The 14,119-nt window shown below is 49.6% G+C and overlaps 1 protein-coding gene across 1 annotated transcript in view; it reads left to right on the top strand.

Moving 5' to 3' along the window:
- Positions 1-14,119, top strand: part of LOC130370390 (phospholipid-transporting ATPase ABCA1-like) — a 150,552-nt gene that overhangs the window by 86,405 nt on the left and 50,028 nt on the right. The window contains exons 33-34 of the mRNA XM_056576150.1: positions 8,452-8,546; positions 9,498-9,603. Of these exons, the coding sequence (XP_056432125.1) occupies positions 8,452-8,546; positions 9,498-9,603 (201 nt within the window). The remainder of the gene's footprint in view (positions 1-8,451; positions 8,547-9,497; positions 9,604-14,119) is intronic.

The raw sequence follows: 14,119 nt of genomic DNA, 5'->3' as shown, positions 1-14,119 counted from the left end.
TGCACTATAGGCTCTTTTTTTGTATCATCCTGTTTTGATCAGTATATGCCAATGTTGTTATCGATAAAAAAACATTTGCACAAGGCAAGCCGATGCACTTCACCATGTTGATAAGAGAATTAAAATGAGAAGAATTATGGGACAAAAAAATCAAGGGATATGTTTAGCATAGAAAAATAATTTGCGACTAATTGCGATTAATCGTGAGTTAACTATGACATTAATGCGATTAATCACGATTAAATATTTTAATCGCTTGACAGCTCTAATATATATATATATATATGTTTTAAATGTATTTATACAATTTTTTAGATAGCCAGGCCACTAACCCCCCCCCCACACCTCCTCCCAATCCTCTAACGCAGTTACTGTATGATGTACGTCCTGGCACTTGTTGTACGCACTTACTGTGTGTTGTACGCCCTTGCACTTGAAAATAGTACTTAGCATTGTGTAGCGTCTTATCCTAGCTATCTTCTTGTATACGGCGAAAGGGTTAACCTAACAATTATTCTATTGTTTCTCCTTCTGACAAATGTACTTACTGTAAGTCGCTTTGGATAGAAGCGGCTTAATACCCTAACTGTAAATATACATTAAAATGTATATTTACAGTTAAAACACCAGCGGCAGTCAAAACTCTTTTAACCTCGGATCTTAAACAACCCTTCTACCAAGAACTTCTCGCACACGGCCCCCTGACAATTTGTGGCCCAATTCCTTGCGTACGGTCCCCATATAGCTCTTAACCGCCTTCTGCCCACCGCTTCTTTTCCCACCACATCCCCTCCGCTCTGATTGGTTCCCACAGATCAGCTTGCAGAAATCAATGGCTCGTTTGAAAGGCCATTGGCCCCTCACAACCCACATGGTCCTGTGTGGCGGCCGGGGGAAGGATACTAACGGTCCGGATCCCCTAAGGGCCTTTTATAACCGCTGTGGTCGATTTGGGGGGGAAATTAGAGAGCCTCTCCCTTCTGGAAGTGTCTTTGCCCTTAACCCAAAAGGGCCCCTTTTAACCGCTCAGCGTCTCGTCTTCAAGTGGGCGTTTATTATTCAGGATAGGCAATCAAAATGCGGCTTGACGTGGCTAAGAAGGGGGGTGAGGGGGGGGCCAGTGGAGATAACGAAGGAAAGAAATTAGTTATCCTGTGTAGAGTAAGGAAACCTCTGTGTTCTGTCTAAGTCTTGTGTGTTGTCGATTTTTTAATTGGGGGATTTATATCAACCCTAACAAACCGTACCAAGACGTTGGAGTTATTACAATTTTTAGGTAGGATGGAGAGTAAGGGAGATCACAAGTTGAGTTGATTTTGTATTACCCTGTGAAAAACAAGTGTTGCATTAGTGGAGCAACTGTCACACGATCCAACCTCTTTCAAACGGCCAAGCGCAAAGTTAACTTTTCAAAGCCAATGGCATAATATTCTACATATATACCCTTTTTAACTGACTCTAACGGAGTTTGAATTCCTTACTTCCATTGTGAACATGGTTTTTACCGGTGCGTGATTACATTTGCGCAACCATTTAAACATCTGTCCAACCTGCTGTTCGGGAAATACTGCCAAAGTCACATACGCCTTCACAATGTGTCTGCAGTATGAGCTCATTACGTCGTTCAGGAACGAGCCAAGCTGATCATTATAACCAGCATGCATCTAGTTGAAAGTAAAATACCTCAGTGTGTTTTGGAGTGCGTCGTAGTCAGCAAACTCGACAGAGAAGTTCAGCTTCCACACAGTCCTCTCCTCTCTAAAGGCGACACGACCTGCAAATCCCACCCTATGTCAGCCCTCCTCGCTGTGCTAGGGCCCCGTTGAACTTAAAGGAGGTCAACAGGGCACTCTTTCAGGTTCCACAGTGGTGCTGCAATAGTAATACAACACCAGCACCACCACCACCTCCATCACCACCACAACCACCTCCATCACCACCACCACCACCTCCGCCAACTCCATCACCACCATCACCACCTCCGCCACCTCCATCACCACCACCACCACCTCCGCCACCTCCATCACCACCACCGCCACCTCCACCACCTCCGTCGCCACCTCCATCACCACCACCACCTCCGCCGAGAGAGAGAGAGAGAGAGAGAGAGAGAGAGAGAGAGAGAGAGAGAGAGAGAGAGAGAGAGAGAGAGAGAGAGAGAGAGAGAGAGAGAGAGAGAGAGAGAGAGAGAGAGAGAGAGAGAGAGAGAGAGACCCTCCGAAGTGTCTCACCGCAACCCCCTCCTGTAATGATCTTGTCATTGGATTCATCATTTTTTGGTGGATGTTACTTCCAGTACCCTAGTCTGTGAAGTTCATTGAGGTTTCTCCTGCCAGCTGTAAGGATTCCTCAGAGGATGTTAAATCCTGCGGGTTGAGTAGATGGCGTCAAGTATGACCGAGAAAAATATTAGCAGCAAGACACTGTGTTTAAAAAGGTTGTCCTTTTAACATATTTTTTATGGTCATTATCAGTGTGTTTTAAAAGGGGTGAAACATTGAATCCCCTGCGAATTTACCCTTTAGAAAAGAAGATGTAAGCTACTATGTTGTCGTCTGAGGTCACACGGCAGCAGCACACTGTATGGCGTTTACATTCTGGGTCACCATAAGGAAACAAAGAACCACGAAACTTCTTAAAATGGAGGCCGCTTTTATTTTGTGTTATATATATTTCTTAAGCATTTCCCATCCCTTCACCCGATAAGAAACATCCCAACAAGGCCACCGCACACGACACGGACACGGAAGTAAGACGCACTTAAAAAAGCACAAGGCGACCATCGCACATTCATCATCGCCATGGTTACACTGTGTTTATACAGCTCCTCATATATATACCTGTGGACTGTGGAGGGAGAGAGGTAGGGGGGGGGGGATAAATTAATTTGGACCACCGACAGAGAGAGTGCAGAGCAAGCGTGCTGTCGAAAATACATTCCCTTTGACCTGGAAAAATGTCCTGTTGAATAAATCATGATACACAGACACACAGAGAGGGAGAGAGATGGGGAGAGAGAGCACACTGCAGCACACTGCAACCATCACGGCTACTTCCCCTCGCATAACTTCCTCTCCTCTTCCTTCCCGCTCCCTCCTCCCCGTCTTGCCCTTGAGGAAAAACCAGGACTGGGAAGGAAAATCGGGGGGGGAGAGAGAGGGAGAGAGAGAAAGAGAGAGAGAGAGAGAGAGAGAGAGAGAGAGGGAGTCTTAGAGAGAGAGAGAGAGAGAGAGAGAGAAAGAAAGAGAAAGAGAGAGAGGGAGTCTTAGAGAGAGAGAGAGAGAGAGTCTGAGGGAGAGAAAGAGAAAGAGAGTCTGAGCGAGAGGGAAAGAGAGAAATTTTGAGAGAGAGAAAGAGAGAGATCCTGAGGGAGAGAAAGAGAGAGAGACTCTGTGTGAGGCGAAGGTAGAGAGAGAGATGATGCTTCTCCGCGGGGGTGCCGGGGCGATGTGAAATCATTGTTTCCATGGAAATGGCATGCAGCCGTAAGCCGGTTATCAATTGGGGGTGTATTGACTCTCGTTAGGCGGGGATATTTAACCTTCACAGACCAGCCTCCCGCCGCACGTGCGGGAGAATTGATAAAGCCTACACGTCTGCGCCGGAGCAATTTATGTCTTTACCATGGGTTGGCCAGGCTTACCTATAGACCCCTTATCCCCTCGGCCTCACATCTCCGTGGCAAGCAGCCTCCATTTCGCCGTCTGCGCCGGAGAATAGTAATGAAGCCCGGGGCGTACGCCCGTGGTGGAATGTGCTGCGGGTTGAGCTACCTGCTAGCAGCTGTTGCACCGGGTTTTGCGGCGACAGATGGGTTCCCGTTGGAAGGTCCCATGGCGTGTGATGTAACGTCAAGCTCAACGTGAACTCTGCCTTACCCCTGCCTGAACCTGCTGTCCGTTAAGTTCACCACAGGAACGTTTCATTGTTCAATGTACTGATCCTTTAGTGCAGTGGGTGGGTAGGGCGGCTTGACTTGTGACCGGAAGGTTGCTGGTTCGATCCCCCGGCTCCTCCTAGATGAGTGCTGAGGAGTCCCTGAGCAAGACGCCTCACCCTGACCTCTCCCGACGAGCTGGCTGTCGCCCTGCATGGTCGACTCCGCCGTCGGTGTGTGAACGTGTGCATGAACTGTTGTAAGTCGCTGTAATGTACGTGCTAACTTCCCAAACTTGTTAGTGATGCTCCCTGAAAACGCTCACTCGTGCTTCACTTTTCCGTTCAGGTAACGCTCCGGTAGCCCTCCCCTCCACCCTCCCCTCCACCCTCCCCTCCACCCTCCCACCCTCCCCCCTGAACCCTCCCACCCTCCCCCCTCCCACTAATCTTCCCTCCCCTTCGAATACACCACCGTGGGAGAGGGAAACAAATAGAGGGCACTTAACCTTTCAGCCCGCACCTGTAGGGAATGTCCAACGTGGGGGAGACCGAAGAGGAGGATGTGTGTGTGTGGGGGGGGGGGGGGGGGGGAGGTCCGCACATCGTGGAGGGGCTTCTGCTACCTGACACCCCCCTTTGATTCATGCGGGCTGTTTTACGACGCGTCTGAGATGCAGCGTCAGCACAGCACAGGATGGGACTCTGAGTCATGGTATAGAGAGAGTGAAATACATCCAGCTCTGTATCGACTGTGCTCCCGCAACTCCTCGCCTTCCTCCGGTCATAAGAGGCCTTGATTAAACAACTTGCATAACAAATAAATAAACACAGTCATATATATTTTTCAGACGTAGCCAGTGGGCACACTCGTAGTTTTGACTTTCATCATCTGATTGCTTCTAAAGTTTGTTTTGCCCTGGGGTCAAACGCTTTTTAATTTCAAGAGTCGTGTCGTGCTGGGTTTGTGGCGTAACGCACACATCAACATACACACCATGTGGCCCTGCTCCCGACCAGGTACCTGAGATTATTTGTTCAGACTACGAGCAGGAAGCCTTCCAGACGGAATCGTTCACAGGAATAAACACAGACGGGCCAATTTACATCAACACCCATTAACCTGATTGGCATGTTTCGAAAGCCTGGACCGGACCGGCAAACATCGGGTCGGATTCATTTCGCATCACAGCAAGGCGTATGTGTGCACTTATTGGAAGATTGTTCCTCGTGGAGATTAATCCTTTTTCGTCAGTGGAACAAATCTTGATTTCCATCCGTGTGGTGAGACCCCGACGGATGAGAGCGGGAAGGGGCTCATTCTCCGGGATTTGATGACCGGTTGGTGTATATTCTGCTCGTCGCTGTTTGCTTGGCCTCGGCGATCAGGATACCTCTGTGTGAGGCGAGCGTGCACGGTGACGCGCACGATAACCACACGCCACAGAGTGCCAAGCACTCATAGGGTGAGAGACGGAGGGAGAGGGAGGGAGAGAGGGAAGGAGGGAGGCTGGGAGAGAGAGAGAGAGGGAGCGAGAGAGAGGGAGAGGGAGGGAGCGAGAGGGAGAGGGAGAGAGGGAGGGAGAGGGAGGGAGGGAGCGAGAGGGAGTGGGAGAGAGAGAGGGGGAGAGAGAGAGAGAGGTGTCAGTGGTTTGATTTCATGTTTAATCTTTTCCTTTTTTTTGCCACGTTTTGTTTTAGGAGGGAAACATTTGGAGCGAGGCCAAAGTAATTAAACTCCTGCTGACTGAGTACTTAGGTGGAAGAAGTAAACAAGGACACATGAGGAAGAGTGTGAAAAAAGTTTACAATTCCCTGTGCTTTCAAAAATAGCGCTTATTTTTGGACTTGGACGCAAGCCTAAGACTCGAAGCAAACTTTGCCTTGCTGTCATTCTACACATCTCTCCTCGCTGTCAGCTAGCTGGTGATAGACCCATGGTAGCTTGTTGACAAGCACTGACTATGAGGGAGAAATGTAAACATAAACTTCAAATCCCGGTGGACGGCCTTTGATACACACGTCCGTTAAACTGTTTCGCTTCTCGTTGTGAATTCTAACTATAAAACATTCAACCCAAAAGAAAACCTTTTTTGGAAAACTCCCTCTTTAATCCGATTAGCTCTAGTTTAGTCCAATATTTGGAATGCAATACTTAACATAAATATCTGTCTATATGTCTGTCTGTATGATTGAACTATAGTTAATTGATAGTTAATTTGCAGCTACATTGGCATGATTATCGTCTTCAATGAGCCCGTCAGCTGATCTGCCATCAGCTGATGAAGAGCAACGTCCAGCTGATTCTTCTTCACCCTGCTCTGAAGCCTGACCTGTGTGCTGTCTGGTCAGCCACTATGGCAACACGTTCTGGTGTTGAGCAGTGTTTTGTTCTGAACAACAAGTCAGTTTTCTTCCATAGATGGTGTTAATCACTTGTGGGGGGGTTTAGGGTGGGAGAGCAAGGGGAGCACAGAACCTCAATTCAGTTCGGGGTCTTGCCACCTGAGCGTCCGACACCCCCTCCTGTTTTCATACGTGTCCAACGTCCCCGGTGAAACGCCCGGAGGAAACAAAGGCTCAAACCAGAGAGCTATAAATATATTGCTTACCATCGACGCAGTAGACTTCCATTGTGTTTGTTGGAATAACATTCAAATCGAGCCGTTCCCTCCGGGGCCGACTCTGCTCCGTTCGGGAGAGTCCATTGTTACATTTAAGTCAAGCGTCGTGCGGTTGCCTCAAGGATCTTTGTCTTCGGTGACAGCCAGGCAGGCGAAACACCCTCAGTGCACACACTCTCGCCAGCCCTCCCTATATTCAAACCGGCCGCATGAATACTGAAACGGAAACCAGTACAATGATGAATTATCGTCACATCCCCGTTTTGTATTTCACGCTCTCTCCTCGATATTGTTTCCCCTTCGTCCACAACATACACGAGGAGGGAAATGGGAGGCGGCTTCCAAGGTCCAAGATGGAGGCCAAGGGCAAGGTTTGCGTGGAGGTAGCGTCGCTACGCGTTTAGCTTGGTCAGTGACGCTAGGCGCTTAGCTAGGTTAGGGACGTGTCCTTCGTACTATGCTCCGTTTGGAATGCAGGTGGAGGGGAAAATGCGAGGCGGAATCCAATATCGAGGACCGGGGCAAAGTTTGCGTGGAGCTATCGTCGCTAGTCGCTTAGCCGGGTTAGTGACGCTAGTCGCTTAGCGACACATGCTTCGTGCTGAGCTCAGTTTGCAATGAAGGTGTAGGGAAAACGCGAGTGCAGGTGGGGAAGGTACCCGGAGGCGATGGTCCGTCGCATCACTGTGTAATCAGCGTAATGAATGGGGGGGGGTAATGGCGGGAACACTCGGATTGAGCGGGAAGGCGCGGTGGAGCGTGGCGTTCTTCCTCCTCTCCGACCTAATTGGGTGTTTGAGGGGCCCTGCATGTGTGTGCGAGACGGAGGGGGGGGGAAAGCATGGGGGCCCCCCTAATTAGGGCCCCTTTGACGTCAGCCACTGCGTTCTAGGGCTCTGGCAGTGCCGTGCTGTGCCAGGATTAATTATGAGGACAGTTATGGGGGGAGAGGGGGGGGGAGAGTCACGTGTTGGCCATGCTGTGAATGGATATTAGGTTCCTTTTTCTCTCTTTGTTCCACTCTTGTGCAAATTGGCTTTGGCTCCGATGTGCTGTTTCCCATTCCTTGTGTGTTTATTTATTTGTCTGTTTCCTCGCTTGTTTGCTGTGTTTTTCTCTTTTATTGTGGGGTTCAGGGTGGTAAATAGGCACTGGAGGATTCTGTACTTTTTACTGGAGAGGTTTTATGTACCGCCTTGTTGATGAGCTTTGCTGTATAGGGGGAAGAGCAATGTTTGAGTTCAGGGTATGCTATCTTCAACGTTTGAGTTCAGGGTATGCTATCTTCAACGTTTGAGTTCAGGGCATGCTATCTTCAACGTTTGAGTTCAGGGCATGCTATGTGCAACGTTTGAGTTCAGGGCATGCTATGTGCAGCGAGTGACTTAATGAGCTGGTTGTTCTCGGTTCTCCATGGCAGAAACCGCAATCTTCCGCTTGTGTGTGCAATACGAGGTTCCATGGTCAGGGGGCCACAGTTATGTTAGGAACCTAAACGCTGGCGTGGAGAAGGGGGGATTTGACATGAGACTTGGACATGGATTCTGCCAATCATGGTGCTGATCCCATTCTCGCCTCTGAAACATCAGAAGGGTGAAGCCATGACGTTCACGACAAATATGACACGAAGCCACACGCTAACGTCATGAAGGGGGAGGTCTAAAAGAGGTCAACGTTGACAAAGAAACGCATGTAAGGGATCGTTTGACTGAAACCTGTAGGGACTAACTCAGTCACTTTTTTTGACACAAGCTGAGGTTCATCCAACTGAGATTCAATTTATTATTTTACAAAGTAAAGGTAATTTAGTAAAATGTAGAATAATAAATAAACTCACTGTAGCAACGAGCAAATATTTATACCTTGAATCCAAAGCAAAAACTAAAATGACAGATTAATTTACTCATTGAGTGTTATAACCGTGACAACCATATGTTCTCTATTTCCACAGAGGGTTCAGGACACGACAGATACCCTGTTCAATCTAACGGGGCGGAACGTGACAGATTTCCTACTCAAGACCTATGAGAACCAGGGAAAAACAAGGTATTTTGTGTGTGTGTGTGTTGTTGTTTTTTTTAATCTTCTCAGTCAGAATCCTATTGAAAGCAAACTAATGATGATTAAATAATTTAGACATGTTGACAAATTACATGTTCATGAAACAAGTGTATTTTAATCAAATGTCATTCCATCTCAAAGAAAAAGGGGCCTCCATGGGACAAACATTTTTATTCATTTAATTGATTCATACTTAAAAAAAAAAAGCGGCATTAAAGACATGGATTTTAGTCAAATGGCATTCATTGGGAGGGTGTGACATTCACAGGCAGATGTCTTCCTAATTGGACGCTTTCAGCATCTGTCCTGGTCTTTGGAGACCTGTGGCTCAGAGCGGAGGTGGTGGCTCGGAGTGCAGAAGATCCCAGTTTCCCCGAGTTTCATCACTGTTTCTTCCCTGAACGTTTCCATCACTGCTCCCATCACTACTACCACTATAACTACTAGGACCCGGTCTCATGGACACATTGTCCTCTAAACAGCCCTCAGCCATACTTGCACAAACTCCCGCACAAGAGTGTCACAGTGTTGCCGTTTGGGTTAAGCTCTGTCCGTCTGTCACTCTGTCTCTCTCTCTCTTAATCTCTCTTGCTCGTGCTCTCTCTCTGTCTATGTCTCTGTCTCACTCTCTACCTCTGTATCTCCGTCTGTATCTCTCTCTCTCTCTCTCTGTCTCTGTGTGTATCTCTCGATCTTACTCTTAGTCTGACTCTCACTCTATGTATCTTTCTCTCTCTCTGTATCTTTCTCTCTCTCTCTCTCTCTTCTCTCCTCTGAGTCAGAACGGTGTCCGAACTGTCCGCGTGTGAGACCAATTGTCTGTCCATGCAGAACTCGCAGCAAACGCCCATGTTGATTCATGTCTACAGCCCTTGATCCTGTCTGTCTGTCTGTCCCCTCACCCCCTCACCCCCCCCCCCCCCCCCCCCCCTCCAGATACGGTGGGATTTCAGTGGGAGAATCCAACTCCCAGGCCAGTCTCACCGAGTCACAGATCCAATCTGCTTTTGCGGAACTCCGGACAATATTGAAGACGTCCCAGGTAGCCATGTTTGTATTCCTAACAATCTGTTCTCAGAGTTCACCTAGACACTGTATAGCCTCTCCCCTAACCCCCCCCCCCCCCCCACACACACACACACACACACACACACACACACACCCTCCCACACCCCTCTTACGCACGTATTGTATTCTGTACGTCCTGGCACTTAATGTACGCACTTATTGTATGTTTGTACATCGTGGCACTTAATGTACGCACTTATTGTATGTTGTACGTCCTGGCACTTAAAAATAGTACTCAGCATTGTGTAGCATATTATCCTAGCAACCTCAATTGTGTACTGGGTTATGGGTTTACCTAGTGATTGTTAGTACTTAACACTTGGTTCTATGAACATCCTTACTGTGCTGACAGCGATATATTGTTGTTTCTCTTCCTCTGACAAATGTAGTTATCGTCAGTCGCTTTGGAAAAAAATGTCTGCTAAATTCCCTGAATGTAAATGTTCTGAACTTTCCTATCGCATCGCATTTGAATGTTTTTCTGGCAAAAGAGACCATTTTGGAGCCAGTCCAGGTTATTTCCTACAGCGGCTGTGAGGACTGTTAGTTCAAATCCCTCTTCTGTCGGGGAGTTGGAACCTCATCATCCAGAGCTGCTCGTCATTAGCTTCCCACCTGGAAGTGATTACTCGTCAGCGCGGGATTAACTTTGGCTCAGCGTTATTCAAATGTCACTCATTACTTCAGGAAGCGACGGCCGGACGGGTTCTGGGTTCAAATCCCAACGTCGACGGCTAAACCCGGGTACCCTCGAGCAAACCGCTGCCTCATTAGTTAGCCCACGACACTCGGGTGCAGAGCCCCTCGAACCGCTCATAACGTGACGGTCCGGAGCACGAGTTCCCAAGACCTTCCTGCTCGCCTGAACACCTTCCCGCTTACAATGCTCTCCCTCGGGTCCTCAGCAACAGGACGGACGGGTCGATCGAACTAACCGCCGAGAACATGGACGGACGGACGTGCCGAGGATCCTCCAACTATGGGTTATAGACGCATAATTTAGGAAGATGATGTTGATTAGTGTCCTTTGCAGAGGCGGGGTGATTAAAGTTGGCTTGTAAGGTGTGGTTCAGTGGGACCTGGGCAGTATTTAGGCGTCGGCCAGACTGTTCTGACTCTGTGCAGCCTCCGTCCATGCTTTTTTTCAGCGGGCAGAGTTGTGACGGTGTTGCGGGCGGTGTTGTGGCAGCGTTGGATTTTCACCTACGGTCGAAGGGGACAAAGTTATTTAACTTCACGGGAGGACTTCATCGCTCGTTAATTTGTTTATGAATAACTAGCTCCCAAACAGCTGAGGGCTGATATCCAATCCCGTTATTTTTTTTCATTTCATTTTTATTTTCTTTATGGGGATATGAAAATTGCTCTGTCTGCTCGCGGGCGCGTTCTTTAAAGCCTTTAATGACATGCACCTTTCCTTATCAGATGGCACGCAATCAACATGTCCAAACTGCTCCCGGTGCCTTTCAGGAAGATAGTTAAGCCGCATTTCAAATCGCTCGCCGCGTAGGCAATGAGCTGCGACTTTGATCAGGTCCACAGCGCAGGCGGAGGAAGAGCGAACCCTCCTGAGTTTATCCTCGCCTCTCCGCTAAAGTCTCATGTCTGCCATATGGATGGTGGACCTTGAGTCTGGTTTTCCCGTTGGCCCCGTTCCGGAAACAACACTTGTTTGTGTCAGGTGGTCTCCGGTCTCCCGCTTCTAAACAGGGGTAGCCGTGGAAACAACAACACCAGCTGGGATCGTCGACGAGGGGAAAGGTATGCCTGCAGAGAGCAAAATAGTCTGCCAGATCTGCTGCTCTCTGAAGCAAATTAGTGAAACAAGGACAGCGACATTACCGACAAAATGACGTCGAAACAAACAGTCGCACGTCATCATGGGGGGTTGATGGACGGGTCGGGATGCCTCAAATGCCCCCCTACTGTGGTGCATTGTGGGAAGGCAGCAGACGACCAGAGGCTCTAGAGTAAGGCAGCTGTTGTATATTCTAATCAAACGGCGGCCATATGCAAACACACACGTTTGCCATTTGTATTTTTCTGTTTAACTTGGAAGTCATGCACCTGCACGCATCCGTTGTCACGCTTTCCTCCTCGAGCACGCCTGTTCCTTCCTCAGACTCTGCTCCCCCCCCCCCCCCCCCCCCCCCCCCCCCCCCGACCCCAACGGAACAACGCCGACTAATTTGCCCTTTTTTCCTGCGGATACCTTCGACCAAATCTACTTGCGGTGAATTGAGATCCACATCATTATGGACGAGGGGAGAGGTGAGTGTTGAGGGCTCCTCGTTCAAGGCCCGGAATGTTAAGTTAAGAAATGAAGAAAGCGGTTGGCATTTAGATTGCGGCGGTTTCAGAAACAAAAGCTTGATCCCCGATTTGGACGGCCTTCGGGAGGTCGGCGTGCACCGGCGGTCAGAGGTGAAATTGCTTGCGCGTCGAGCGTGGCGTCAAAAGGCGGAATAATCCGAGCTGCTCATCGGCAAAGCAGACCCCGGAAGCTGACCCTGCGCTCATACCTTTAGGCCGCGGACATCGGGGCTCGAACCCAGAACGTTGTGGGCTGGGAGGCCCGAGTCACTACACTGCTATCCTGCCTGAACTCCTTTAGGGACGAAGACACAGACCAAGACTCTGACAAATGCTACGCCACTGGGATGTTGGGGAAGTAGTGTGATCACTCCAGAACTGAAGAGTGTCTGGGGTGCCCGTTTTCCAAGTCCTCGTCCTCTCTCTCTCTCTCTCTCTCTCACTCTCACTCTCACTCTCTCTCCTCTGATGAAGGCTGATGTCGCTTTAATTCCCACCACGGTGATGATGATGTAACCCTAACGGCGCTGCAGTAGCTGCCCCTGATTGTACTCTCTCTTAAGGGCTCCTTTGTCCTTCGCAGAAACCACTTTCACTCGGGGCAGTCTCACACACTAGTCCCAAACTCTTTCATTTTACTACCCACCCCCCCCCCCCCCTCCTCAGTTTGAGGTCTTCTTCGTCTACTTTTTATCATACACTATTTCATTGTATCTTTTATTTATCTGATTTTTGTTTCCCTGCCAGGCCGCAGGAAGCGACACTATGCAGAGTTTCCGTCTAATTGCCGTTTCTGGGTCGGCTGTTTGTTGGTTGTGCGGGCTGGGGAGTATTGAATGAAATGTCAAGTGTATAATTATACGAGCGGCCTTATTCATAGCTCCGTGTTTGTCCCGACGGCCACTCCTTTTCTTCGCCGCTGTCTCCCCATTTCTATTTCTATTCCCCGACTCAAACAAAAGCTCTTTGAGTCGTCCATGAATGCGCGGTTTCCCAGACTCAAAGGGAAATGTCAACGTCCGCCTTTTCCTTTATTCCGTGCTCGTCCCCGGTTTTCTCTGTGAATAGCGGCATTGCGGCTTGCATCACGAACACACACACACACACACGCGCACACGCACAACACAAAACAGAGACACAACTCGGGGCCCCCACCTGAGAGCCTGCATGGCGGCGGCGGCGGTAGAGAGGCACTCGCCGCTCCGCTAGTGAATCGCGTCGCAGAGCGGCCCTCGGCGGGAGCGCCGCCGGAGTCAGGGATTAATGCCGGCGTCCACTTGGCCCGGGCCGCCTCGTGTCCCTTCCCGGATAATCCCCGGGAGGCGACGCAGTGATGATGTCATCCGGCACTCATCCCCTTCGACTCCTCCCCTGCCTCTCCCCCATTTCCTCGCCCGCACCCTCCCTCTGTCTGTCTGTCCGTCGGTCGGTCTGTCTGTCTGTCCGTCCGTTCTTCCGTTTCTCTCGTCCTCCCCCACTCCCTCCCATGATCCATCCGTCCCTACCTCCATCTCTTCCTCCCCCCCCTTCCCTTCTCCTTCACACCCTACAGCCTACTCTTCTCACAGCTTCCCTCCCTAGAGCATATCCCTCTGTCCTTCTCTCTCCCCTCCATCCCTCCCATCTCCCTCTCTCGCACTCTCCCTCTATCTCTTCCCTCCCTCCCTCCCTCCCTCCCTCCCTCCCTCCCTCCCTCCCACCTTCAGTCCCTCCCTCCCCTCCTCCCTCCCAGCCTACAGCAATTTCTTCTCCTACTGTCCCTCCCTACAGCATATCCCTCCCTCCCTCCCTCCCTCCCTCCCTCCCTCCCTCCTCCTTCCTTCCCTCCTTTCCTCCCACCTTCCCTCAAGCTTTTCCTCCCCCCTCCCACTCTACCAACCTCCCTTCCTTTCCTCTCTCCACTTAAATCTAGAAGGGGGGAGAAAACTTTTATATGAATTACTGGACGGGATGCTTTGCCGGGGCGATGTCTGAATTAAAGATGTGCGAAGGGAAGGAGTTTTGAATTAAACAAGCCTTGTACCTCCCTTGTCTTATGAATAGGTAATGAGACGCAGCCAAACTGAATGGTGTTTAACACAAATACTCCATAGCAGGCAAAGTTCCCCTTGTGTCCTCGCAGCGTGACATTTAAAACAAACGCAAGTGCTGGACGAGAGCACGTCGGAAAGATTGAA

Source organism: Gadus chalcogrammus, chromosome 17 (assembly GCF_026213295.1).
Source record: "Gadus chalcogrammus isolate NIFS_2021 chromosome 17, NIFS_Gcha_1.0, whole genome shotgun sequence".
Lineage (NCBI taxonomy): Eukaryota > Metazoa > Chordata > Actinopteri > Gadiformes > Gadidae > Gadus > Gadus chalcogrammus.
This window is presented reverse-complemented; position numbering and strand designations above follow the sequence as displayed.